The following is a 25083-nucleotide window of genomic DNA, read 5'->3' as shown; positions in this document are numbered from 1 at the left end:
TTAGTAACAGGTTCCCATGGTGGTGGGATTCAAACTGTGGCATAGCGCCAATGGGGCTGGGCGGGACACGCCGGGGGCGTGGCCGGGCATTCCAGGGTCGGGGCATTCCAGGGCGGGGCTGTGGCAAGGATGCAGCCACTCCGCCGGTCCTTGGGCGGGAAACAAATGCACGCAGGCTCAGGCTGCCATGCACACTGGTGCACCTCGTGCTAGACTGCTTCAAGTTCTGCGCGCTACTGCTGAGAGGAGGGGCGTAACTAAGGCAAAAATCATGGGGCAAAATCACCAATTAGTAACCCCCTCTCGGTACACACAAATAATTAGTAACGTACTCTCGGGAACCTGTGAGAACCTGCTAGATCCCACCTCTGGAGGTTATTAAATATCATGAATTGAAGATCAAGATTCAGCGACTATGGCACAAACCAGCTGAGGTCATCACAGTGGTAATTGGCACCCTGGGCGCCATTCCGAAAACACTAGGGCAGCACTTGAAACACCTTCAAATTGACAAAATCAACATCTGTCAGATTTAAAAGGCAGTCCTGCTGGGATCCACGCAGATACTATATCGATATATTACAACATCCTAGGTTTCTTTGAGAGGCTCGAATTGTCATAAAAGGTCACTAAATACCACGGATTGAAAACTGAGATTTAGCGACTGTCATGGAATGATGCTATCACTAGGGCAAAAGGGAAATCATATATGACTGTGAAAAGCATCTTTGCCTTTTGATCTCCTGGAGGACAAGAAACTATGCAGAGGTGCTAGGATGCAACTTCAAAGGCCTAGGTTACCTCGTGGCCTGAACAGAGTTTTCCTGAGAGGGGGAAAACAAAGGTTTTGGGGTTCCATCTTGAGACATGGTCAGAGAAGCATCTCTGGGCCATGGGTTCCCGGAATGGGGAACAAAAGAACTTCCAAATAAGACTGTATTCAGCCGAGTAACTCCATTTGTGTTTTATTTCTTTTATTTCTGTTTTTCAATGAATCTTTGGGACCTTCCGCACTTACTGTGTTGTACCGGTTTCTACTCAGGTTCAACTCAGTGTATCCGCACTACAACCGAGCTCGACGTTGTCTTGTCTCTGTTCCCCCCGCTCGGAACCGCGACATCCCTGTCGCAGTTATGAACTGCGACTCGCTGGTGGAACAAGGTCGATATCGCTTCGAAGCTTCGAAATGCGGACGCATCGAAACGACACCGCATCCATTCAACCAATCAGGAGCCGCTTCGTTCGCATGCGCAGAATGGGAGAGTCGTGACGGGCAGAGAGCGCGGCTTTTTTATACAGTTTCCCTCACGTTTCGAAGCTACGATATCGAGATCGTTTCAAAGTGACGAGGAGAAATCACTGACTGGAAAAATTTTGGCGCCAAAGCTTCGTAGCTCCGACTGCGCCGGAAGTAGTTCAGCGTGTCAATGCTACGTAGCTGCGACGTACGGAAACTGTAAAAAAAACAAAGAACGTTCCCGTTTCCCTCCGTAACACAAGCGCCAATCACGATCGAGGAGCGAAACAGGTACCCGCCCACTTAGCTCGGTTCCAGGGGGCCAAGGAAGTTGCTGTGCGGACAGCCAGGAATCGCCCCCCATTGAAGGGAACCGAGTCGACCTTCACTCCCTTTTGTAGTGCAGAAACACCCCTTGAGAACTTGGCTGGTTGGAGTTATTGGAGAAAAGGACCCAGATGTTTACTGAAACAAGCGTGGCTCTCCCAGACTTGGTTTCATGATAGTGACTATGGTACAAACTAGCTGAGGTTGTCCCAGTGGTAATCGGCACCCTGGCCCCAAAAGCGCCCTGGCTGCACTTGAAACACCATCAAATCGACAAAATCAACATCTGGCAGATTCAAAAGGCATCCCTGCTAGAATCTGCATGAATACTATGCTGATACATTACATCATCCCAGGCCTCTGGGTGGGGATCAAATTGTAATGGAAGGACAACAACCAGCTAAAGAACTGGCAGCTGTGATGTTAAACAAAATTAAATAATGACAATAAAAGGCCTCCTTCATCAATGCTCCTTTGCTTGCTTGATGTATCCAGTCCAGTGTTACTAATATCTGTATCCACTGATAAAAGGATCACAGAAAGAGATGATGACTGTCCTATCAAAGAAGCTTGTTTGGTGGAAACACATGAGAAAGGGCCTTTTCAGTGGAAGCCCCATAATTATGAAACAACTTCCCAAGAAGGTGCACCTGCCCCTCTCCTTATCAATTTTTGAAGGGAAAAAAGGGTTAGGTGATCAAAAGGGGGTTTTGGTGTAGTGTTTAGAGCATAGGTGTCAAACTCGCAGCCCTCCAGATGTTATGGACTACAGTTCCCATCATCTCTTGCCAGCATCATGCTGGCGGGGATGATGGGAACTGTAGTCCATAACATCTGGACGGCCGCAAGTTTGACACATGTGGTTTAGAGTATCGAACTAGGCTGTGGGAGACTCAAGTTCGAATCCTTACTCTGCCGTGGAAGTTCACTGGGTGGTCTGGGGCCAGTCTCTTACACTGTGCTGAAGCTACTCCACAGCACTGTTATAAGGACAAAATGGAGGAGAGCAGAAGAAACATAAGCCACCCTGAGAAGAAAGGCAAGGTATAAATGGTCAATGGGAAAATGGGGGTGGGATAAAACTCTGGGGCGAGAACTTCCAAGCTGAGCTGGGAAATACAGGGACAGGCAGCAGAGAGATCTGAAGAGTACTCCCTCCAAAAACACACACACACTCACTTTGAAAGTTGCCTGCTTTTTGGCATGTGAAACTGGACAGTCCTCCAGAAGTTACTGTACTCGTATGACACAGAAGCTATTTTGGCAGAGGACTCTGTTTCCAATGCTGGTGACCTCTTCAGGGTGTTTTCACTGCACTGCAAGGATCTCCATTTCCCCTTCAGAAGAAACTCCAGCCACTGCCCACCAAACCAGCTTATGAAAAAATTCAAAAGAGCTAACCCAAACAAGACAGCGTGCCACCCTCCTAAGGGTCTGGTAGTCCCATGAAGTTCCATTGGAAGAAGAGTTTGGGGAGCAGCAGTGGCATAGGAGGTTAAGTGCTCGTGTATCTAATCTGGAGGAACCGGGTTTGATTCCCAGCTCTGCCGCCTGAGCTGTGGAGGCTTATCTGGGGAATTCAGATTAGCCTGTACACTCCCACACACGCCAACTTGGACTAGTCACAGCTTCTCTTGTAAGCCCCTTTGAGTCTCCTGCAGGAGAGAAAGGGGGGATATAAATCCAAACTCCTCCTCCTCCTCCCCTCCTCCTCCTCCTCCTCCTCCGCTTCCGCTTCTGCTTCTATCTCCCCTTTCTCTCCTGGGCTTCAATCTCCTTGCCCTTCCCCCCTCACAACAAACACCCTGGTGTTTAACAGCACGGTTAAAGTTGGCAGCCAGTAAAAGGCAGCACCAGAGGTCAGGAAAAGCACATTCAGAAGAAAGGAGTGACGAAAAGCCAAGCCAAAAAAGAAAAAACCCTACACTTTAAGCAGGTGGGAGGGCAGACAGAGGTGGTGTTATTTTGGGGCAGGCAGTCAGTAAGGGTAAATTTCCTTCAGATGCCACCCAGTCGAGTTCAATGAGCGTCACCCCAGCGAGGGACGTCTTGCCACTGGCTGACTGAAACGAGCAGCTGCAGCCACACCGTTGGCTGACGAGAGCGCCGCAAAACCGCCACGCTGGCAGGGAAAGAAAAGAAAGCCCTGCTTGATTCGACTTGCCCAGATCGGATTTAGATGTGACCAAATGAATAAGCTAATAATAGTGATCTAATTGGATCCCGAGCTGGACTCCTGGAAAAGGAGCTAAAGCAAGATGCATGTTGCACAAAAAAACACATACCAACTGAACTCAGCACAAGGGGCGGCACCAATGGCAACTCCCCACGTCTCCCTGTGTTCCCAACCTGTCTAAGAGGAACCCAAAGATAGGTCGCCAAAGGATATTGAAGAGATAGAAAAAGTGCAGAGAAGGGCAACGAGGATGATTGAAGGATTCGAGCACCTTCCTTATGAGGAGAGGCTGCAGCGTTTGGGACTCTTTAGTTTGGAGAGGAGACGTCTGAGGGGGGATATGATTGAAGTCTATAAAATTATGCATGGGGTAGAAAATGTCAAAAGAGAGAAATTTTTCTCTCTTTCTCACAATACTAGAACCAGGGGGCATCCATTGAAAATGCTGGGGGAAGAATTAGGACTAATAAAAGGAAACACTTCTTCACGCAACGTGTGATTGGTGTTTGGAATATGCTGCCACAGGAGGTGGTGATGGCCACTAACCTGGATAGCTTTAAAAAGGGCTTGGACAGATTTATGGAGGAGAAGTCGATCTATGGCTACCAATCTTGATCCTCCTTGATCTCAGATTGCAAATGCCTTAGCAGACCAGGTGCTCAGGAGAAAAAGCCACAGAAGGCCATTGCTTTCACATCCTGCATATGAGCCCCCAAAGGCACCTGGTGGGCCACTGCGAGTAGCAGAGTGCTGGACTAGATGGACTCTGGTCTGATCCAGCAGGCTAGTTCTTATGTTCTTATGTTCTTATGTCTATAGCTCAGTAGCATAGCAGAGGTTCCCAGGTCCTATCGCATGAATCTCTGGAAAGAAAGGGGAGGGATGCGATTCTGAGCTGCATCAATAGGAGTATAGTGTCTAGATCAAGGAAAGCAATAGTACCACTCTGTTCTGCATTGGTCAGACCTCACCTGGAATACTGTGTCCATTCTGGACACCACAGTTCAAGAAGGATATTGACATACTGGAGACTGTTCAGAGGAGGGCAACCGAAATGATAAAAGGTCTGGAATCCATGACCTATGAGGATTGATTTAGGGAGCCGGGCATGTTTAATTTGGCAAAGAGAAGGTTAAGGGGTGACATGATAGCCATGTTTAGATATTTGAAGGAATGTCGTGTTGAAGAGGGAGCAAGGTTGTTGTCTGCTGCTCCAGAGACTAGGACCAGGAGTAACGGATTCAAGGTATAGGAAAAGAGACTCCACCTAAACATTAGGAAAAACTTTCTGATGGTAAGGGCTGTTCCACAGTGGAATGCACTACCTCGGAGTGCGGTGGAGTCTCCTTCTTTGGAGGTTTTTAAAGAGAGGCTGGAGTGCTTTGATTGTGTGTTCCTGCATGGCAAGGGGTTGCGCTTGATGGCCCTTGTGGTCTCTTCCAACTCTATGATTGTACACCCCAAATATTAAATTTATATGTAGCGCACAGCTCTCCAGTGCAATCCTAGCAGGAAGGCAGAAGCATGAGGGCTGGGGCAATAGGACAAAGGAACAGGCAAGTATGCTATAGCTTTAAATGATTGTACAGCGCTTGACCCTACAAGGAATGAGAGGATTCCCCTCTTCCATGCTCCTGCCTCGCTCCTCACCACCATCTTTTAATACTTCTGTAATATGTTTTAATCTCACCTCTTCTCCACAGCGCACAGGGAAGCATCTCTGACTTTCCTTTCCCGATTTTATCCTCACGACAGTCCCATGAAACAGATCGGAGAGCAAGAGAGAATGCCTGGTCCATCACGACCCAATAAGCATCATCCCAGTGAGCAGCCTTGAATCCAGGACTTCTAAATCCCAGAGCTCCACCAACTATACTACATTGCTTTCCCTTACTTAGTTTTTGTCTCTACCTAATCTTCCTTATGAGGAGAGGCTGCAGCGTTTGGGGCTCTTTAGTTTGGAGGGGAGACGTCTGAGAGGGGATATGATTGAAGCCTATAAAATTATGCATGGGGTAGAAAATGTCAAAAGAGAGAATTTTTTCTCTCTTTCTCACAATACTAGAACCAGGGGGCATTCATTGAAAATGCTGGGGGGAAGAATTAGGACTAATAAAAGGAAACACTTCTTCACGCAACGTGTGATTGGTGTTTGGAATATGCTGCCACAGGAGGTGGTGATGGCCACTAACCTGGATAGCTTTAAAAAGGGCGTGGACAGATTTATGGAGGAGAAGTCGATCTATGGCTACCAATCTTGATCCTCCTTGATCTGAGATTGCAAATGCCTGAGCAGACCAGGTGCTCAGGAGCAGCAGCAGCAGCAGGCCATTGCTTTCACATCCTGCACGTGAGCTCCCAAAGGCACCTGGTGGGCCACTGCGAGTAGCAGAGTGCTGGACTGGATGGACTCTGGTCTGATCCAGCAGGCTAGTTCTTATGTTCTTATGTTCTCCTCTCAAGTATCAGATTTCAGTGTTCACACAAACCACGTGTAGCAGAGCCCAGGTGTGGTTAGAATTTGGAACTGGTGACCTCCAGGCACTATCCAGGGGCATGATGCAGAGGTAGGCAATGGCAAACCACCTCAAACATTCTCTTGCCTTGAAAACTCTATGGCTGGGGTGTCCAACTCTGGCGCTTCAGATGTTCATGGACTACAATTCCCATCAGCCCCTGCTTGCATGGCCAATTGGCCATAGGAATTGTAGTCCATGAACATCTGAAGTGTTGGACACTCCTGCCCTATGGGGTCACTAAAAGTCAGCTGTGACTTGACAGCACACAACCAGGTAGCTATCGCACTGGAACTATTTCCTTCACAAACCGGTTTCCTAAAGGAAAGTCACACATTTGAACACCCAAAAATACCTAAATAATTTTTTAAAAAATCCATTGCTGCTGCCATTACCTGAGTTGGCAGAAACATGTTACTCTTTGCGTTAATCAAAAAGAAAAGGCCCCTCCCAAAAGAGGGTGATGAGATGACAATGATGATGACAATGTTCCAGAGATGAAATCGTGAGACAAGCATAAAGTCTCTTCAACAACTTGAGGATGATTTGTGGATGACTGGTTGTTTCCAAGTGCCCCCCCCCCCCCGCAATCAATTCCTCATGGGTCCCTAGCTTGAGCTAATTATTATTATTACTGGAATACCTCAGACATTTAAGAACACAGGAACTGCTTATGCAAATGGCCAGAATCAGGAACGGGGCGATTCTATTTGCAGCACCAAGACAGGCTAGCGAATGAAGTCAGCTTACGAAGGTGGCCATGAATAATATATGTGTGCGGGGATCATTATCTGCCTGTTCGGAAAAATAAGCTTGCAATGCAATTTGGATTTTATGGCATGCTTTACCAGAATCTGCTATGTTAACTATGGAATGGATTATTTTTGAAGAGTCAGTGCTCTAAAGTATTATTTCACTGGGAGATGCTCTTACCCTTGTGACTCCATAGCAAGCAAAGCAGTTTACAGACTAATTTACAGTTCACAGCTGACTTGTGGAGATTCTGTAGAGTTGTCAAGGCAAGAGACCTCGTTGGTGGGTTACCACTGTTTGCCTCTACTGAAAGTAGAGGCAAACAGTCCAGTGGTGGGATCCAAAAATTTTAGTAACAGGTTCCCATGGTGGTGGGATTCAAACTGTGGCGTAGAGCCAATGGGGATGGGCGGGGCACGATGGGGGCGTAGCCGGGCATTCCAGGGCGGGGCATTCCTGGGCGGGGCTGTGGCAAGGACGCAGCTGCTGCTCCAGTCCTTGGGCAGGAAACGAATGCACGCAGGCGCAGGCTGCCACGCACGCCGGTGCACCTCCTGCTAGACTGCTTCAAGTTCTGTGTGCTACTGCTGAGAGGAGGGGCGTAACTAAGGCAAAAATCATGTGGCAAAACCACCAATTAGTAACCCCCTCTCGGCACACACAAATAATTAGTAACCTACTCTCGGGAACCTGTAAGAACCTGCTGGATCCCACCTCTGGTGGTAACCCACCAACGACATCTCTTGCCTTCACAACTCTACAGGATCTCTGGCAAAAAGAGCACAAATTTGCACTGTGGCAAAAAGAGCACAAATTCAAATCAACAGAAAGAATAGTGGGACCACTAGTATTCTCTCACATTGTAGTGCAGCCCAAATCTGTATAGGGCCTGTTTACAACCGAGGGGCATGGACTTTGAGCACACATATGTCAACCCAATGACTTTTTTTTGTCATCAAGTCACAGCTGACTTTTGGAGACCCTGAATGGCTTTCACAGCAAGAGACATTCAAAGGTGGTTTGCCACTGATTGTCTCTGCAGAACAACTCTGGTATTCCTGGGTAGTCTTCATTCCATATACTGACCAGAGTTAATGCTACTTCATTTCCAAGATGTGATCAGTTCAGGCTAGCCTTGGCTATTCAGGTTAGCCTCTAAGGACAAACCCAGGAAAAAATGTAGTGTGTGGTTAGAACACCCAAGATTTCTTCTCACTGTCCATTAACTTTTTAAAACTGGAGATGCTAGAGCTCAAACCTCAGACCTTCAGTATGCTGCTAAGAATGGGATGACCCAGAAAGGGGTGGAGTCTGAAAAGAAGCAGAAGGCTGCAGAACTCATGAGGTTGGAGGAAGCAAGGCTACCAGGCTGTGACCTTGATTGATAGCCCTTAACACCTTGTTTAAGGTAACTGCAATGTTGTTGGGAACTAGTGGCAAGGGAGTTGTTTGTTTTTGCTATATTGTAAATATTAGAATTTATTGTTCCAGGGTTTTTGTGTATGTAAATAGTGAGAGTTTTTCTGGGAACCTTCAACATCTTGAATCCAGTTCACCAAGCCTCTGGAGTCTCCATGAGTCAACCACCAGCAGGAAGAATGGACTTGGCATTATCAGACTGTAATTAGAAAGACTTGGAATGAAACTTGAACAGGACCTTGGAGTGTTGTTAAATGTTAATGTTTGATAATTGTCATATGTTAAAGTAAACCATTTTGTTCAAAATTTAGTCGTTGCAAACTCCTTCCAAGTTCTGCCCCACAGAACCCACAAGCTGAGGTTACAAAAGCACAAATTATAATACTGAGCTATAGCCCCTTTTCCTACAGCCTTGAGTTGCTAAGGAAGATTGACTATACTGTTTGAGACAATAATGTATATTCAGTAGAAACATGTGATTCAGTTATAATCAAATGGAGAACGTGTCTTGGTTGTCTTCACAGATTCATGATGCCTAGCGGCAATATCAGTAGGGATCCTTCATTCAGACTTGTTATTTAATTCAGGATTAAGACCTCTCTGGCCTGTGACAAATGCAAAAAACGCCTGCAGATGTGGGCCGCTGGCCCTGTTTGTGTGCCACTGTGCGCAGAATTTGGCATTTGAAAATGGCCACAAAAACGCCTGACAGGAAAAATCCCCAGCAGGCTCTCCAAAGTGAGCATCTCTGCATGAACACAACCTTAGAGGCCAGAATGTGCAAGAATTTAAAAAGCTTTTCCCTCAGCTCTTACACACTCACGAGTCGTGCCAATTCGCTCCCAAACTAGCTCACTAGCCATTAAACTGTACTGGATCCTCAGCTGGAATATTTTCTGTGCCATCTTATTCAGAGTTAGTCCGGTCTAAACCCACCGGTCTCAATAGCCTTGGGTTGGAGTAACTCTGCATAGGTTCCATTGTAACAATTAAAACTCATTGTACACCACCCAGAGCCCTTCGGGGGTGGGCAGTTTATTAAATTAAACTAATAGAATAAATACTTTAAAAAATTTTAAAAGTTAAAAAATCATTCGTGAGGTTTTGAGGAACAACGTTCAGTTATTAATCCCTTAAAATAGATTTATTTTAAAGGAGTAACTGGTGTCATAGAACAGCAGCAGAGGAAAAGTATTTTTGTAAGAAATTTAATGCAATCTCTTTCATCCCAGAAACCAGGGAAAAGTAACCCTACCTTCATTTCCATTCTATCACTAACACTGCCGCCAACCTGGATAAGACAGTGATTTAAAGAAGTTTCTAATACAGATTTAATGTCCTTAATAGGTTTATAGCTCAAAGAGCATTAAAAGCAGGGAATGTGACAAATATTCAGACAAGATTGACAGAACGCATTTGTCAGTACCTTTTAATTTAGGATTAAGAACTACCAAGTCTCATCTCATGACTTTGGAGGTAGTTAATTCATTACTGTTATATGCACACTGTGGTATTAGCAGTGTGCTTTTCCTTTCTTTCTTTTTCTGAAAAGTCATAACGTAACACAAAATAGAAGTCATTAATAGGCAACCAATATGGTATAGTGCTTAGAACAGTGGTGGCGAACCTATGGCATGGGTGCCAGAGGTGGCACTCAGAGCCCTCTCTGTGGGCACGCGCAGAGTCCCCCCCCCCCACACACATATCTAGGCTGGCTTGGTCCACTGGGCTTGATTATTAGCATTATTATTAGCATTAGCTAATTGAATATTAGCATTATTAGCATTAAACCTAAGACCTAGTTTTGGGGAAGCAATGTAGGTAACCCTGTTACGCGCTGTTAAACCCCACTGATTTTCATGTGAAGAACTAAAGCGCGATCCTTTACCTGGGAGTAAGCTCAGTTGCTGGCAATGGGGCTTGCTTTTGAATAAACCCTCCTAGGGTCATGATTCACCGGTTGGAAGAAAGCAAAGCCACAGACTACCACCAAGCTTACTCCCGAGTAACACGCGCCTCAGAGCCAGCCGTTTTTTCTAAACTAAAACCTCAGTATTCAGGTTAAATTGCCGTGTTGGCACTTTGCGATAAATAAGTGGGTTTTGGGTTGCAGTTTGGGCACTCGGCCTTGAAAAGGTTCGCCATCACTGGCTTAGAATATCCGATTAAGATCTGGGAGACCCAGGTTTAAATCTCTGCCAGCATGGAGTAGTGGTTAAGAGCGGCAGACTCTAACCTGGAGAACAGGGTTTGATTCCGCACTCCCCTGCATGAGCAGCAGACTCTTATCTAATTAACTGGATTTGTTTCCCTGCTCCTACACATGAAGCCTGCTGGATGGCCCTGGGCCTGTCACAGTTTTCTCAAAACTGTGGCCCTTTCCTCACATGCAGAATAATGCACGTTCAATCCACTTTTAAAAGCATTTTGCAGCTGGATTTTACTGTGCAAAATAGCAAAATCCACTTGCAAACAATGGTGAAAGTGGATTGAAAGTGCAGGTGCAGACTGGTAACCCTGTTACCAGTTAATCTTTCAGCCCCACCTGCCTCACAAGGTTGCTGTTGTGGGGAGAGGGAGGGAAGGAGTTTGTAAACTGCTTTGAGACTCCTTGCAGGAGAGAATGGCGGTGCATAAATCCAAACTCTTCTTCTTCACTTCCAGTTGCTGGTAATCCTGAACATGTGGAGGGCCATGTGGAGCAGCAGTGGCATAGGAGGTTAAGTGGCGTAGGAGGTTAAGAGCTCGTGTATCTAATCTGGAGGAACCAGGTTTGATTCCCAGTTCTGCCGCCTGAGCTGTGGAGGCTTATCTGAGGAATTCAGATTAGCCTGTACACTCCCACACACGCCAGCTGGGTGACCTTGGGCTAGTCCCAGCTCTACGGAGCTCTCTCAGCCCCACCTACCTCACAGAGTGTTTGCTGTGAGGGGGGAAGGGCAAGGAGATTGTAAGCCCCTTTGAGTCTCCTGCAGGAGAGAAAGGGGGGATATAAATCCAAACTCTTCTTCTTCCCTGATTTTGTAACAGGACAGAAATGAATGGGTAGCAGAAGTTGTAGGAAGCAGCCATCAAAATTCACACCTCACATCTTCAACAAATGTCACCTGCTTTTTTGCAAGATCCTCTTTTAGCACTCCTCAGGCCTGGTGTTGTTGTTTTTTTTAATGTATGTTGAACACTGAGGAAAAGGTGAGGGAAGCGAGTAGGGTATCATTTAGCCCAGAGCCAAATTCCTCAGATCAAAGTGCCTCAAATGGGATACTCCGCTATTGTTCAGGCTCCACCAACGATTACTCTAAAAGGGGCAGATTAAACCCTTCAACACAAACTGTCGGAAAGGCCAAGCAGACGCGAGTCTCTGTTATTTTCTCGGCAACTCATACAAAAATAGACAAGGGAGAGTGTTTAGAAACAACAAAGCTGAGCCAGAACATTATAATCCTAAAGAGTCACCCCCTTGACATAAAAACAGTCACCATCAACAGACGCAAACTCGCAAGCCTGCTGGAATCACCCATCGCAAACAGATGCGTTCAGAATTAGAAGGGCTTCGTCAAACAACAATTACGGAATGATGACCAGACCGGAGGCTGGGCCAGTTCACCCGTTGCACTAATAAGGTATTTTGTGTTTAATGGCTACCCTGCAGGTCGTGCCAAAAGGACTCTCGCCAGGCATTCCCTGACACTGTGGTTGTCCGTGACTGTGGTGTTCCTTTTCAGGCCACGTTTCAACCCCAGTCAGCCATTTTGCTAGTTCTGGGGAAGAGGGGGCCAAGTGATGGTTGCTAGGCAACCAAATGCCTATGATGCTCAATCAAGGAGATTTCCACACGGTTCTGTCCCCATACTGTTTCCATTTATCCTCCCCTTCTGCACGTTCTTGAGTCACTGGTTTTTACATCACATCTTTCCTAATTTTGTCCCAGTTCTTTTGGGACCACTTTTACCTCAATCTTTTTCTAGCATTAGCATCTCAGTGGGGCTTTCCCCACTGACAGAGTTGAACTGGTTTCTACCTAGGTTCGCCTCAGTGAATCCCCACTGCCACTGAGCTCAACATTGTTTTGTCTCAGGTCCCCCCCCCCTCAGAACTGTGACATCCTTGTCGCAGTTATGAACTACACTTTTCTGCCGGAAAAAAGGTCGATACCACTTCGAAGCTTTGAAGTGGGGAAGCATCGAAATGACACCTCATCCGTTCAACCAATCATGAGCCACTTTTGTAGCATGCACAGAACGGGAGAGTCGTGGCGGGCAGAAAGCACATGTAACTGTAAAAACTGTAAAAAAAAAAAAAAGAACGCTCCTGTTTCCCACAGTAGCACAAGCTCCAATCACGATCGAGGAGCGAAACAGGCACCAAGATGATCCCGCCCACTTAGCTCGGTTCCAGGGGGCCAACTCAGTTGCTGTGGGGACAGGCTGGAATCGTCCTCCACTGAAGGGAACCGAGTCGACCTTAGCTCCCTTCTGTAGTGGGGAAAGCCCCTGTGGCATTCATTTGCCTGTGTAATGTTAGCCACGCTTTTATTGGTTCCTCCCGTTCCCCACCCTTGTTATCCTGACTAGGCCATGACAGCCCCACCCTGCGCTCTTGGAGATGAGGATTTTTATTTAAAATTTATTTAAAACATTCATAGGCCACCTTTCAACCCCAATAAGGTTTCCCCTATTATAAATATTCAATGCCCCATCATTACTACCATGCTCATTATTTGCAAAAATCTGATTTTTTAATGGGTGGGTTATCACTTTCAATTTTGGTGGGGACTACTAGGCTTGCTAACCTCCAGGTGTGGCCTGGAATTACAACTGATTTGCAGACTACAGAGTTCAGTTTCCCTGGGAAAAAATGCTTGAGAAGGTGGATTCTATGGCATCTTACCTTGCTGAGATATCTCCCCAGGCATTACCACCAAATCTACAGGAATTTCTGAACTGAGGTAGCTGCCCTAGCGTGGCTCTAATGCAGACTGCTGCAAACTCAAATTCATAAATTAAATTTGTCCCCAACACATTGTTTCTTCGTCTACCAGAGCTGGCGCAGGTGGCTCAGTTCTGTTCATTGGACCGCTCTGCTCCAAGATCAGGTGACTGTTACACATATTCCCCAATTCCTCTGCTATTCCCAATCTATCCCTTCAACACTGCTAAACCCTAGGATTGTGTGTGTGTTCTACTGTTTTGATTATTGTGCGCTTGTACAATTATTATTTCTCCTTTAATAAAACTGTTAAACTTTATTTCACCATCCTGCAGATTCCTTACAAAAGCAACCTTCCACACACGTAGGCAAGAAAGATCCCGAGCTCGCCTGACCCCTCATTAAGTCAAAGTTTGCTCTCACTAATTCCCTAACTCTAAGAGGGACAGACTCCCACCATTTCAGATAACACAGGAGCTCAGAAACCAGTCAGCCTCACATCCTAAGCGAGGGCCAACCAATTCCCAAGGAAAAGCAGAACATCTTTTGACAGAAACCTGTTGACCTCCTTGATTCATTCAGGCTCATGAAAGAACAAAAGACTTCTGGTCAGGAAACTGTAAGGCAACTCAAGAGACAAGAATTTCAAGCTTCTTTTCTGACCTCAGACTCTGTGCTCCAGCCTATCAGTGGTATAAACTGAGGCTTCGGGAATCAATTTATTAATGCATGCAGAGGGCTATTGGAGCACTGAGGGAGACAGAAAGAAAAGGAATGCAGTATTCCAGAGAATTTTTCAGAGCATTACAGAAGCCTTCTATGGGTCACAAGCTTATACTGGGGGGAGTGGGAGAGCTTTAATAAAATTCCCTTTTCTCCCGTCAGGTGAAAAATTCAGATTTCTGCTCTATGTCCAAAGAAAACACAAAAGCAGATGAAACTCAAAAACACGCATGCACCTGGGTTAGTCAAAAGAAAGTTGTGAAAGCAGCTCTTTACAATACCTAAAAATAGCTTGGTGTTTCTCCTTTTTGGTGAGGCTCCACCAGATGCCCCTGTTACCTTCTGAAAAGAAAGAAAAAGGAGAGGGGAGGGGGGGGAGAAGAAGAGAAGATTAAAAACCTAGCTTGTTTCGCTACAAGAAAAAAATTACTTGTGTGGGTGAAGTCACCCTCAGAAAAAGAGGGGATCGGCATAAAGTTAGCCTGAAGGCTGGTATAAAATCTGTGCCACTGTTCCACTGTGGATGATATCAGCTCAGGATTGAATCCTGCTTCATTGTGTAGCCTACCTCGAAAGGCTGTTATAAAGGCAAAGTAATAACAATAGGTTATTATTAATGCCCTTGACAGTGTAACCAGATACATTTCCTTGGATATCTCGATGTAAACAAAAATAGAACCTTAATTATAGAGCAGTAGAAAGGATTTCAACAAATACAACTTTGTATACCCTTGTATGACAAGTTGCACCCACCAAAATTCTCTCTCCTCGCTAAGTATTACAAGTGCATTACTCCTTTTCTTGATTCCCTTTTGGTCACTCAAGAGGTATGCAGGGACATAATAGAAAATGCTGGACATATTCTCTATTGCAGTGGGGGCGAACCTTTGGCACGGGTGCCAGAGGTGGCACTGAGAGCCCTCTCTGTGGGCACACACAAACAGAGTCGCCCCCACCGACTCCCATCTAGGCTGGCCTGGGCCACTAGGCTCGATTATTAGCATTACACCTAAGACCTAATTTTGGGGAAGCAGTGTAGGTAGCCCTGTTAAGCGCTGTTAAACCCCACTGATTTTCATGCGAAGAACTAAAGTGCGATCCTTTACCTGGGAGTAAGCTTGGTTGCTGGCAATGGGGCTTGCTTCTGAGTAAAACCTCCTAGGGTTGTGATTCACCAGTTGGAAGAGTTGCAGAGTTGCTTCAAAGCAAAGCCACCGACTACCACCAAGCTTACTCCCGAGTAACGCATGCCTTGGAGTCAACCGTTTTTTTTCTAAACTAAAACCTCAGTATTCAGGTTAAATTGCCGTGTTGGCACTTTGCGATAAATAAATGGGTTTTGGGTTGCAATTTGGGCACTCGGTCTCAAAAAGGTTCGCCATCACTGCTCTATTGAGTCACGTGACGCACATCTGCACCACAGACTGAACTGGCTTTCCTGTCCCCCGAGGAATAAGGATCACTCTTGTTCTCTGAAAAGAGCTACGGGTCACTAACAAAGAATGCTTATCACCATCACCAAAACTACAGTTTATAGGACATTTTGGGGAAAGCCATGACAGATGAACGCACCCAACAAAGAAAGCTGGTGCAAGTCACCGCAAAGCACAGGGAAGAAAGTATCCACAGCAATACTTCCTGTTTTCTGCTTCGAGTTGGCCCCCCACAAGAGAAAAATGGCACTTTCACACTGGCTTAACTGGTCTATATGTTTCTGCTGTGAATGAGTGAATGAATTTTCTCACAATACTAGAACCAGGGGGCATTCATTGAAAATGCTGGGGGGAAGAATTAGGACTAATAAAAGGAAACACTTCTTCACGCAACGTGTGATTGGTGTTTGGAATATGCTGCCACAGGAGGTGGTGATGGCCACTAACCTGGATAGCTTTAAAAAGGGGCTTGGACAGATTTATGGAGGAGAAGTCGATCTATGGCTACCAATCTTGATCCTCCTTGATCTGAGATTGCAAACGCCTTAGCAGACCAGGTGCTTGGGAGCAGCAGCCGCAGAAGGCCATTGCTTTCACCTCCTGCACGTGAGCTCCTGAAGGCACCTGGTGGGCCACTGCGAGTAGCAGAGTGCTGGACTAGATGGACTCTGGTCTGATCCAGCAGGCTAGTTCTTATGTTCTTATGTTCTTATGAATTTATTTGTATGTAGTCATTGGCCATTACAAACGCATCAACAGTTATATGAAAACATGATGAGTATACATAATAAATTTAAGTAAACACTGGCTAAAATACATAGCAATTTTAGGTACAATATAGAACAATATATTAATAAAACGTAACAACCGACAGAATCGGCTCTAAAAAAACTGCTCTCTTAGCAACCGCGTTGGACCTAAATTTCTTTGCTGTCAGGTTATATAGACACATTCTGTGAGAAACGTACACATCAGAACTTGGTAACAAAAAATGTTAGGTTCTCAGTATTAGAGTGGCTATTTAAACCAGAAACCATCCTGGCAAGACATTTAGCCCTGGGTTTCAAATATATAACGGGGTAGGTTCTCTAGTCTTAAAGATCCGCAGATACAAAAATGTTGGTCTAGATAAGTTGAAACTTTCAATCTCGCTTAGATAAGCGATACAACGTTCAAGGAGAAGTCCAATCACTAGGGTGTCGGAGATGGGGCTTATCTTTTACAATCCTACTCTTTTCTCTGCCTCTCACTTCCCAATTTTCCTCTTCACCCAACACAGTAATGTGTCCAAGTAGAAGTGAAGACAAAATACAGGTGAAGGCTAATAGAATCTCCCTTCCTTTCTTTCTCCTCTCTCTTCTTCTTCCTCCCCCTGTGTCGATCATTTCATTTCTATTCTTGAGTGTTAAAGCAGTAGACAATGTATATATGAATTAGTATATTAATAAGGGAACATAATATTTCATCTTCAAAGATATGAAGACAAAATGATAACAAAGAAGCAAAATTAACAAATGTCATTATTATAGTTAATGGTACATTTCCTTTTATATGTTCCCAGATACTATCAATTCTGTATGTACTACTACTTTTTATCTACCGTATATACTCATGTATAAGTCGAATTTTTCAGCACATTTTTAATGCTGAAAAAGCTCCCCTCGACTTATATGCGGGTCATTAAAAAATTTTGTGTGTTTTTACTTTGCCGGCCAGCAGGGGGCGCAATTTTATGCTGGCAGCACCAAAATTGCAGGGTACCCTCAGAAGACACTCCTGATGATACCACCCAAGTTTGGTAAAGTTTGGTTCAGGGGGTCCAAAGTTATGGACCCCCAAATGAGGTGCCCCCATTCCCCATTGTTTTCAATGGGAGCTATTAGTAGATGGGACTACCCTTTTGAGGGTCCATAACTTTGGATCCTCTGAACCAAACTTCACCAAACCTGGCTGGTCTCATCAGGAGAGTCTCTTTATGATACCAGCCAGGTTTGGTGAAGTTTGGGTCAGGGGATACAAAGTTATTGACCCCCAAAGGGGATGCCCCATCCCCCATTGTTTACAATGGAAGCTAATAGTAGATTTTCCATTTCTGATAACATCCCTCTTAAAATCTAAGTTGGGTTACATTTGGACATACAGATGATGATGAGGAATCCAGTTTTGGAGGATTTTAACTCTTGTGTTTTAGCTTGGTTGCTGATTGAGGCTAAGGTTTTTGTACTCCCTTTAAAGTTATTGTTGATACCTATATTGTTCCTTGTTGACCCTCTTTTCCACTTACAGGAGCCAGTTTTACTGTTTTTTTCTTTGAAATAAATATTCAAAAAACGATTTTCTCTAACCTACTGATGCCTCATAATTGATGTAATTTTATTGGCATCTATTTTTACATTTTTTTGAAATTTACCAGCAGCCACTGCATTTCCCACCCTCGACTTATACGCGAGTCAATAAGTTTTCCCAATTTTTTGTGGTAAAATTAGGTGCCTCGACTTATATGCGGGTCGACTTATACGCGAGTATATACGGGTACTTGTTATTTAATGTTGAAACTTAAATAAACTATTTTTTTAAAAAAAATGTTGGTCTTCTAGTGTATGACAATAGTGTCCAGCCATGTTTCTGTTGTAAATATGCCCTATGGCTGCTGTAGAACATTATTGTTGTAGAACAGGGGTCTGCAACATGCGGCTCTCCAGATGTTCATGGACTACAATTCCCATCAGCCCCTGCCAGCATGGCCAATTGGCCATGCTGGCAGGGGCTGATGGGAATTGTAGTCCATGAACATCTGGAGAGCCGCACGTTGCAGACCCCTGCTGTAGAACATTACTATGAAAGTAGTGGTTAAGGTGTCAAACAAGGATTTGGGAAAACTAGGTTCACATCCCCGTTCAGACCATGGAAGCTTGCTGGGTGAACTTGGGCTTGCAACTCAAGTCCTGACCTTGGTTAGTATTTGGATGGGAGATCTCCACAGAATACCAGGGTCACGACCCAGAGGCAGAAAATGGCAAACCACCTCCAAACATCTCTTGCCTTGAAAACCCTTTGAGGTCACCATAAGTCAGCTGTGACTTGACAGCAAAAGAAAAAGTTTATTACAATCCATTTAACAGTTTGCTAGAAATGGAATCAAAACCCATGGATATAATAACAACTGGTAAGTTAAAAACAAAAAAACCTTGCAACACCGTCAACCCCCCAGCCCCCACACACAAGCAGTATAAATGATATCCGCATTTCTCGGGTCCAGAAGATGTTCCCTTCTTTTAACAATGAACAGTCAGACAGATGAGTTATGAGAAATCCATTATCAGGAAAATGGCAATGGGGAGAGCGAACTCTTCCCACCTCCACAACCCAATCTAAACCAGCCTCCTGGGAGGAGAAAAAACAGGTACAAACTCGTAAGTGTCCCCCAGAAGGGCCAAGCAAGCCACTCTGAGCAGCTGACTTATCTGTGCTTCCGCTACATTTTTATCATATCTTACTGGGAATATTTGCTGTTAGATTCAAATGTTATCGTCGCTCTCTGAGGTTATCTGCTTACTGATGGTTTGAAGGACTGTCTTCTCTCATATGTTCCTGCCAGGGAATTAAGATCACAGAATGAGAGACTCCACCGATGGTCCCATCAATCAAAGATGTTCGTTTGGTGGGTACGCCAGAGAGGGCATTTTCAGGGGCAGCCCCACAATTACCCTGATCCCATCACTTTCAATCTTTAGGAGGCAACTGAAGACAATTTTATGCATTTGATTAAAGCAGCCCTAAAATTTGGGTGCTGTGTGGTTTCCGGGCTGTATGGCCGTGTTCTAGCAGCATTCTCTCCTGGCGTTTCGCCTGCATCTGTGGCTGGCATCTTCAGAGGATCAGCCACAGATGCCAGCCACAGATGCAGGCGAAACGTCAGGAGAGAATGCTGCTAGAACACGGCCATACAGCCCGGAAACCACACAGCACCCCAGTGATTCCGGCCGTGAAAGCCTTCGACAATACACAGCCCTAAAATGTTTGTAGTCCCTTTACTGACTAGAATATGTGGGCAAGACCTGAAGGTACTGAAGTTTGCATGGGAAGAGGCTGAAACACTCGCCCAAGACCGGAATTGCTGGAGATATGCTACTTAGTATGGGAAGATCTAACTAATTAATTGACTGACTGACCGATTGACTGAAAAGTTTATCATCATACTTCTAAACTGCCTTCTGTTCCAAGTGAGAAAAGTCAATTGATGATAATGATAACAACAAGCTCAGAGCAGCGAAATGTGGTTTACACTTTTTTATCTTACAACAAACCTTTGAGGTAGGCTCAGCTAGAAGACAGTTACAAGCCTAAGGGCGCCCAATAAAGTTCATGGCAGAGTGGGAGGATCTGAACTCAGGTCTAGATTTTAGTCAACACACTAACAGCTGCGCCACAGAGGCTCTCCCATGCGAATGGAAATGTGACCTGGGGAGGGAAGCATTAAACCCTCTCCTCCCCACTCAAAATTGCTTCTATAACAATGGAACTATATAATATTCACACAGCAAGGTCAAGGATTTGATGCTCTTAATGTACGTTTATCTTGTAATCCATGTAACAAGTAAACCAGCACCACTGTTCCACATTTCAGGGTGTCACAAAACTACCTAGAAAGTTCGTGGGAGAGGCAAATTCCCAGCTGGAGATGCTCTAAATCAGTGGTGGCGAACCTATGGCATGGATGCCAGAGGTGGCACTCAGAGCCCTCTCTGTGGGCACGCGCAAACAGAGCCCCCCCCCCCCACATCTAGGCTGCCCTGGGCCGCTGGGCTCGATTATTAGGATTAAATCTAAGACCTAGTTTTGGGGAAGCAGTGTAGGTAACTTTGTTAAGCGCTGTTAAACCCCACTGATTTTCATGCGAAGAACTAAAGCACAATCCTTTACCTGGGAATAAGCTCAGTTGCTGGCAATGGGGCTTGCTTCTGAGTATACCCTCCTAGGGTCGTGATTCACCCGTTCGAAGAATTGCATGGTTGCTTCAAAGCAAAGCCAACGACGACCACCAAACTTACTCCCAAGTAACACACGCCTTGGAGCCAACGATTTTTTCTAAACTAAAACCTCAGTATTCAGGTTAAATTGCTGTGCTGGCACTTTGTGATAAATAAGTGGGTTTTGGGTTGCAATTTGGGCACTCGGTCTCGAAAAGGTTCGCCATCACTGCTCTAAGTTGAAGTTCATCCTCCCAGCCACCACAGTCACAGGTCAAATTAGCAGACCTCTTTTTTAAAAGAAAGAAAGAAATGTCCCCCACCCAATCTAGTCTGGTGCATCTGTCCTGGTTCCATCATACTGCATCTCTCTGACACTGCACCTGCCAAAAAAAACTCTAGCCATACTTCTTTCGAAGCAGCAGACTTTGATCTGAGGCCAGGCACCCTGAAAAAATGAGTGTTTCGCAAACACACTCATGAGCAGTTACAAAATAAAAGATTTAAAGAAAAGAAAAATACAAGGTTTGCCTGCTGCTGAGGCTTTGGGTAGGGTGACCAGCTGTCCCGATTTTCACGGGACACTCACGCTTTTGCGCGATGTGTCCCGCGTCCCGCCGGGCTTTAACATTGTCCCGCCGGGCTTTAACATTGTCCCGCTGCCGCAGTGCCTTCTGGGGCGCTCCCCTGTTTCTTGACCGTGGAGCGCCGCAAGTGACGCTTTTCCATTGTAAACATCTGGTCCCCTTAGCTTTGGGGGGAGTGGAGCGTTAGGAAAAAGAATCCAAAAGAAGTGGCAAGCAGCTTTTATACCACTGGAGAACAGAAGTCCCTTACTCTTTGTGATTTTATGGTACGGACATGCTCACAATGGTGGGCCGATAGTCCAGATTTAGAGGCGAACATTCAATTCAAAGCCATGTTTAAAGTAAATGAACTATGTATTGTCGAAGGCTTTCACGGCCGGAATCACTTGGGTGCTGTGTGGTTTCCGGGCTGTATGGCCGTGTTCTAGCATCATTCTCTCCTGACGTTTCGCCTGCATCTGTGGCTGGCATCTTCAGAGGATGAACTATGGTTAGCATGACTCCAGCTGGGAACTATGGTTAGCATGACTCCCTGAATGTGAGCCACTCTTGTAACTATGGTTAATTAAACCTAAGTTTAAGCATTTCAATGTTCTAAATATATAAAGATACAGTCTCTTTGAAAAATTCTCCTGGAAACATACAGATAATAAAAAGGACCCAGTATTTATGGAACTGGGTATTTGTACTCAGACAAGCTATCCTCCTCTGCTTGCCTACCTATTGCTCCAGTGACTCATATCTCTTACTCTTCCACCTACCATACCTGTAGCAGTTCGTTTAGGCGTTCACCACTTCACCACCCAAAGCACTTTAGTTAATTTGAACAGATTGCCTTAATCTTTGCAACCTGAACACAACCATCGATTGTTCTACAGAGATTTGTTCAACAGAGATCTTGATGTTACAGCCTATTGTAAGAATGGGTGCTTTCTAACAGCCATGGCCCAAACAAAGATGAAGCATATTTGTGAGAAAAATAAGAAAATGTATTCATCTGATAAAATGACCCTGTTAATTTTAAATTTTTGTGTAGGCGTGAGCAAAGAAAATTGGAACCCTTCCGATATAGAGTGTGAACATCTTTCAAGGGGTCTACTGGCAGAATGCTGATCATAACAGCTGGTCCAACATTGATCTGTCAACACTAGGAGAGTAAAGTTGGTCTCCATGGCATAACAGCTTACATATTTGGGGCAGTTCCTATAAACAAATCTCAGGCCAAATCTGTTGGTTCACATGGTCAGTCCTCTTGTGCAACCGGCTGGAAAGTTTTCCATGAAACAGGAAGAGCCAATGAGAACTCTCAAGCAGCTTTGTAAATATTTACCCAGGGCTGAGCTACCCAACAACTACCCTGCTTTCTAGTGCTACCTGCCTCCCTCCTCCTGAACCTTTCATCATACTATTTACAACTCTATGGCCCCTTCCGCACATGCAAAATAATGCCCTTTCAATCCACTTTCAATGCACTATGCAGCTGTGCTGCAAACAATTTTGAAAATGGATTGTTCTGCATGTGCGGAAGGGGCCTCTGTCAGAACCTCCAATGCATTTACTAAAGGTACTAATTCTAGCCCTTTAAATTGAACAGTGGCTGCCATTAGAACCAGGCTCTGCATTTCCAACAATGCAGCAGATTTCTGATGCAAGTACCATTGAGCTGCTTTGGATTTTCTAGTAGGAACACAGTATCATCTACAGTAGCTGCATGTATCTTGTCTGAACTTTAAAGGCCCAAGCATCCCTTTTAGGGCTGGTGTGACAGAGATGGGTACACAGCTGCTGTAGCTCCTGGAAAAGTGTTTAAAATAGCACAGTTACAACAGAAGCAGTCGTTCGGGGTGGTGGGAAGCTAGAAGAAGGGACAGAAGTGCGGGGAGCCAAGGGCAACAATCACAACATCTAGGTGAGCAAATAAACTGATTAGCAGTAAAGTTGCTTGAAAACTTTGGAGCTGCACTTTACAAGGTTGAATTTGCCATGTGTGAGAGTCAGCCCAAGCAGCATTTTTAAATATCTTTAAAATGGTGATGACATCCATAATTTGGATTTGGGGATGCTGTCATTTCTGGTCTGGCTCTGTAGTATCTACCCTCGGGCCTCTTGACCTGACTTCAGTGACCTCCAGCACTCCCCTAATGATCCTGAATCCACCAGAATTGCTAAATTTGGGGCCAGGATAGAATTCCCAGAGTAGTGATGATGATGAAGGAGGAGGAGGAGGAGGAGGAGGAGGAGGAGACGGAGGAGGAGGAGACGCAGTGAGCGAGGAGGCAGACGAGGAGGAGGAGGAGAAGAAGGCAAGAAGGAGAAGGAGAAGAAGAAGAAGAAGAAGAAGAAGAAGAAGAAGAAGAAGAAGAAGAAGAAGAAGAAGAAGAAGAAGAAGAAGAAGAAGAAGAAGAAGAAGAAGAAGAAGAAGAAGAAGAGTCTTTCTCTCCTGTATGGTGACTCAAAGGGACTTACAAACTCCTTTCCCTTCCCCCCTCACCACAAACACCCTTTGAGGTAGGTGAGGCTGAGAGAGCTCAGAAGAACTGTGACTAGCCCAAGATCACCCAGCTGGTGTGTGTTGGAATGTACAGGCTAATCTGACTTCCCCAGATAAGGCTCCACAGCTCAAGCGGCAGAGTGGGAAATCAAACCAGGTTCCTCTAGATTAGAGTACACGTGCTCTTAACCACTAACCAAAGAATCATGGTCCTGTGCTCTGAATAGCCGGCCATGCAGAAATGAGAAATGTGGCAGGTGAACACTGTCTGTCTGGACTGCTCTCTCCATCCAAGTATTCCAGCCACAGAAGGACAAATAAACGCAGAACTTATTTAGATCCGACCAGTGCAGGGAAGAATGATCCCTATCTGGGTGTCTTAATCCATCTGCTACTACTGTGCTGGAGTCCGTGGAGATTAATAACCCATAAACACCCCAAGCTCAACAGTCACATCTTCTCTCTCTACTCCGCCAGCGAAGGAACAAGACACAGCTGTCCCAACCTGACAGGGATAGGAAAATGAATGACAACAGGTGGCCACATCTATCCACATTGCCAAAGGGGGGGAGGGCACAAGGATCCGTGACGTTCTCCCACTTATCCAAACCAGAATTATTTTTAACACAAAATCCATTTAAATTATTGTAAATAGAAATCCATTTGAAACGTTTTGTTCATTTTTGCCATCTTAAAAAATTGCTAACAAATTTGCATATGGGTGGGCTGGGAGCAGATTAGAAAAACATGATTTGACCCTGTAGTGACACATAGGCAATGTCTGATCTGTTGACCAATTGAAGACTAAAGGCTTGGCTTGACAACACTTATTCCAGAAAGAAGAAGAAGAGTTTGGATTTATATCCCCCCTTTCTCTCCTGTAGGAGACTCAAAGGGGCTGACAATCTCCTTGCCTTTCCCCCCTCACAACAAACACCCTGTGAGGTAGGTGGGGCTGAGAGAGCTCCGAGAAGCTGTGACTAGCTCGAGGTCACCCAGCTGGCGTGTGTGGGAGTGCACAGGCTAATCTGAATTCCCCAGATAAGCCTCCACAGCTCAGGCGGCAGAGCTGGGAATCAAACCCGGTTCCTCCAGATTAGATACACGAGCTCTTAACCTCCTACGCCACTGCTGCTCCTTTTAGCCATGTGAGTCTAACAGCACCTTGAAGACTCACAAAATGTATTTTGGCACAAGGTTTCGTGATTTAGATATCACTTCTTCAAGTGAATTGGTCTTATTTTGACAATAATTATATCTAACTTGGCCAGCCCAGAGGTCTCTTACTTTCTGCCTGTTAGTCATATAAATAACAGGAGGCCTTAGTTCCAGCTTGGCCTGAAAACTGAGAACGCGTAAAGATCCCAGTTTCAATAACCAGCATCTTGGTTAAAGGACCTCAGATAAAAGGGATGGCAAAGACTCTCTGCCGAAGACCCCAGTGAGCTACTTCTACTCAGAATGCATACATAGACACAGAACCCAACTCAGTGCTAGAAAGGGTCATATACAGTGGTGGGAC

General features: G+C 45.2%; 1 protein-coding gene across 4 annotated transcripts in view; it reads right to left on the bottom strand.

Moving 5' to 3' along the window:
* USP13 (ubiquitin specific peptidase 13) overlaps positions 1-25083 on the bottom strand; it is a 97323-nt gene that overhangs the window by 51082 nt on the left and 21158 nt on the right. For 3 of the 4 annotated variants that reach the window (XM_048506802.1, XM_048506800.1, XM_048506803.1), the window contains exon 3: positions 14362-14422. In XM_048506802.1, coding sequence (XP_048362759.1) covers positions 14362-14422 — 61 coding nt within the window. The remainder of the gene's footprint in view (positions 1-14361; positions 14423-25083) is intronic. The other variant, XM_048506801.1, reaches the window with a different exon arrangement.

Source organism: Sphaerodactylus townsendi, linkage group LG08, assembly GCF_021028975.2.
Source record: "Sphaerodactylus townsendi isolate TG3544 linkage group LG08, MPM_Stown_v2.3, whole genome shotgun sequence".
Taxonomy (NCBI): Eukaryota; Metazoa; Chordata; class Lepidosauria; order Squamata; family Sphaerodactylidae; genus Sphaerodactylus; species Sphaerodactylus townsendi.
The sequence above is the reverse complement of the archived record's forward strand: the minus strand, read 5'-3'. Positions and strand labels throughout refer to the sequence as shown.